The 3,809-nt window shown below is 37.0% G+C and overlaps 1 protein-coding gene across 1 annotated transcript in view; it reads left to right on the forward strand.

Annotated features, from left to right (window-relative positions):
• The first annotated feature begins 473 nt into the window (after positions 1-473).
• zmat1 (zinc finger matrin-type 1) overlaps positions 474-3,809 on the forward strand; it is a 5,205-nt gene continuing 1,869 nt past the window's right edge. Inside the window, exons 1-5 of the mRNA XM_060890703.1 lie at positions 474-687; positions 2,379-2,485; positions 2,573-2,662; positions 2,760-2,886; positions 2,997-3,269. Of these exons, the coding sequence (XP_060746686.1) occupies positions 561-687; positions 2,379-2,485; positions 2,573-2,662; positions 2,760-2,886; positions 2,997-3,269 (724 nt within the window). The 5' untranslated portion in view covers positions 474-560. The remainder of the gene's footprint in view (positions 688-2,378; positions 2,486-2,572; positions 2,663-2,759; positions 2,887-2,996; positions 3,270-3,809) is intronic.

Genomic DNA, 3,809 nt, shown 5'->3' on the forward strand with positions numbered 1-3,809 from the left:
GTCTTTAGGTTAGATTTCAGCTTATAATTTATACATATATACAACTTACCCGTGCTGCTTGTTGCTAAAAGTATGTGCGGGTTGCCAGGAAGCGGGTGGTGGCCATGGAAACGAAAACAAACCTACAGGATGCGCATGCGTATTTTCGGTAATGGATGCGTATATAGATCTCCTATACAACTGTGTGCTTTCAGCTGGGTGATAAAACACACAGACACGCACAGACAGACACACACACAGACACACACACACACACGTGTAGGTGTGATAGTCAAGTGTCCACATACTTTTGGCCATGTAGTGTATCTCAGCTGGGATGTTTTCTTGTTTGTTTTTTTTACTGATAAACCTTGTAAACGTGTTGTTTTTGGATCTGACTTTATAAGCACTTTAGTGGTTTTATTGGTACATGTCCATTTAAGTTTATTTAACACAGGCGAGTAAATGAACGGTTCTGGCGCATGCGCAGAACACCACCCCCGCCCTGTTATGTTTGGCTAGTCAGTGCTCTTTAGTTATGTCGGATAAAGTAGCTGTACCTTTTCCTTATCGATATTAAAATGTCTTTGTCGGAGGACAGCGTATCGTGTCCGACTGATAATAGTGTCACTGTTGATGTAGACTCGGTGTCTGTCTCAGAAACAGTGCTAAACAATACTAATGTCCATAGTTGTCATGTTGAACAAGGTGAGTCCGGTACAGTAATTACCCAAACATCTGTGTACTAGATGTGTTCAGACTGTTAGATCCCTGTTTTATACCAAAAAAAAGCACCTTAACGAGTCGTTCACCAGTTTCAGATTAGCATACACCGCTAACCAATCGTTCGAGATGGAGGGGTTTTTAGCAATTAGCATGCTAGATAGCAATTAGCGTGCTAGCTAGCGTTAGCCGCTTAATGGCTACTTCCCATCTTAAACAATAACATTCACGGGTTCATGGTATATTCAGCTTAGTTTTTAAAAAATAATAAATTCATAAGTCAAATGAACGATTTTAAACGACTCTAGAGAAATCTAGCTTGTTTATAATATCAAAAAAAAATTTTTTTGATATAAATTCTATTTATTAGCTATTCTACTTGATCACTAGTACAGTAGATATAAGAGGAGTTCTTTAATATTTAAATATTAAATAGACTTAAATATACTTAAAAACAACAACGTATTATTTTTATTATTATTATATTTTTTTATTATTATGTTTGCTCCCAAACCTTATTTATTATAATTATTATTATTATTATTATTATTATTATTATTATTATTAAACCTTTTTTTCAGCATACTGATCTGACATTAGTAATCAAGTGACTCTCTCCAAGCTTCTTTTGAGTTTTACATTACATTACATTACAATATTACGCATTGATCATACTGTAGATCTATTTCTAGATGTTCATTATATATAAACTGATATTAAAAACACAGTCTGTTATAGTCTATAGTCACCGTGTACTAATCAGTATCAGTATTCCGAAAACCTAAATATAAACTACTTTTTACAGTTTAAACCCAGGGGTTTCTTCACACTGATAATGTGGGACTGAAAGTTATTAGACTCCAATGTCCTGTTTGTTAAAAAATAGCTGTTCTTTAAATAAAATAAAATAAAAAAACATTAGCATTTAAATCATGTAATTGCTAATGAACAGCAACACAAATACATTTTTCGGTTCAAAGCGATGGTCCGTCATATGAATGCGAAGTGATTCTCCCCAACACACACTTTTGGCATCTTTTGAACATTTTTTTAAATGATTTTCATGACTTTCTTTGCTTTCTTAGATGTTGGCCTTCAGGCTATGGCTACGCAATAAAAATACACGATAAGCTTGAACCCGGTAGATTTCAAATGATTAGCTTATTATTATTAATTATTAATATTATTAATATTAAGACTTATTTTGTAAGATGGACACTGGAAAACATTTATTTAACAATATCAGAAGTAAATTTAAAATCTTTTGTAGTGTCATGTACTGAATTGATATATATATATTCAGATTATATATATATTTATATATGTAAACAGAATAAACAAACAACAAAAACTTCTCTGATATAACAGTAAGTCTGAATGAAAATGATATATAACCTATAATTTCACACACCCCCTCCCCCCAATAAATATAAACTTTATTCTGATTTACTTCTAAATTCTTCTCAGCATGTATAGTATATTAGACACGATTAAAGAACAGTGATGTATTGCTGTACCGTATCATGTTCTTTTCCTGATCACACGTCTACTCTGATCCTAACAGTTTCACTTTGTGTGTATTGTAATGTAACACTGTTCTTGTCTGCATTGTGTGTAATGTTAATCATTGTTACATCACTCCATACCTGTTTGGTTTATTGTTATTATCTTTGCAGACACCCAGAATGATAGTGAGCTGCTGAAAGGCCTGCTAACTGACACCTTCTGTCAGGTGTGTGAGGCGGTGTTGATGTTTGAGTCTCAGAGAATCTCTCACTATGAGGTCCGTAAGAGCTTTTACATGTTCGTATCATGCTGTTAATTCATTCGGTTTTAGAAAAAGGAATGTCTTTTTTTTTTTTCTTTCCAGGGAAAGAAGCATGCTCAGCGAGTTCGAATCTACCTGCAGACCAAGAAAGCTGAAAGGAACAAGCAGAGCTGTGAGAGCAACAGCTTTCAGGTGAATTATCGTGAGCCTGTGTGGGTCACTCGCAAATATTTTCCTTGAAAAATATGTTTGTATTGAAATATTTGAGATTCTTTTTTTTTTTATACAGAGGGATCCGGAGAAGTTCTGCGAGCTGTGCAACATGGTGTTTAGCTCGCCCGTGGTCGCCAAGTCTCACTACAAGGGAAAAGTCCATTTCAAGAACACAAGGAAGTCCAGCGCCACATCTTCTCTAGGTTAATGATGCCAAAGGGGGCCAATAATTCTGAAGGACAGCATAGCTCCTGCTTAAATTGCATACTTCGCAGTTTATCAGTATTGTAATCAGTCGTTAATTTGTTGGCAGATGCCAGAACTGCGGGTCCTGCGGCTTCTCCTGTGACGGCCGTGGAGGACGCGGTGGAGTCGAAAGCACAGGACACGCTTCAGGAACATAAGGAAATCACAGATCCTTCTGCTCAGGGGGTCGACCTGAGTGACCCAGACAAGTACTGCAAACTGTGCACAGCTTCGTTTAACAACCCGGTAATGGCATCTGAACACTACAGCGGTCGCAAACACCAGCGTAACCTGGCCCGCCAGGAGCAGCACAGTAAGCTGGGAGAGCAGTCAGAGCACGGTACTTTATCAGTGTTTGTCATTAACACCTCATAGCTGTAGCTGATTCCATGAATATTCATTTTTACTAGTCAGGAAATGAGTCAGCTTGTCCGACATACTACAACTAAAGGCAATTCAGGACATCGCAATATTAAGCTATTTTATTACAAGCCGTTATAAACCAAAGCAGAAAGCACATCAAACACTGCAGCTAGAAATGATTTCCAGATTCAACACTTTTTTTTTAGGTGATTTGTGTTAACAGTGTTAATTAGTGACGGGTGTAACAGCTTTAAAGAGTTCGACTCTGCTGGACGTGATAGTGTGCAGCATGGAAGCTCATTACCGTCTACAGAGTATGCCATCGGATGGTGGATGTGAGATCTACAGCAGCCTCTAGGTTTTTTCAAGCTGGAAATCAACCAGGACTTGAACTGAACCACAGTGTTTAACTTTCGCCTCAGTAGCATCTGGAAATAAGTCTGGATCCTCTAGTGAAAAGACATTGCTCTAAGCTAGCGGAGTGATAATGGATAATGATTTGAGAACAGTAAAAAAG

This window comes from Tachysurus vachellii, chromosome 17 (assembly GCF_030014155.1).
Source record: "Tachysurus vachellii isolate PV-2020 chromosome 17, HZAU_Pvac_v1, whole genome shotgun sequence".
NCBI lineage: Eukaryota > Metazoa > Chordata > Actinopteri > Siluriformes > Bagridae > Tachysurus > Tachysurus vachellii.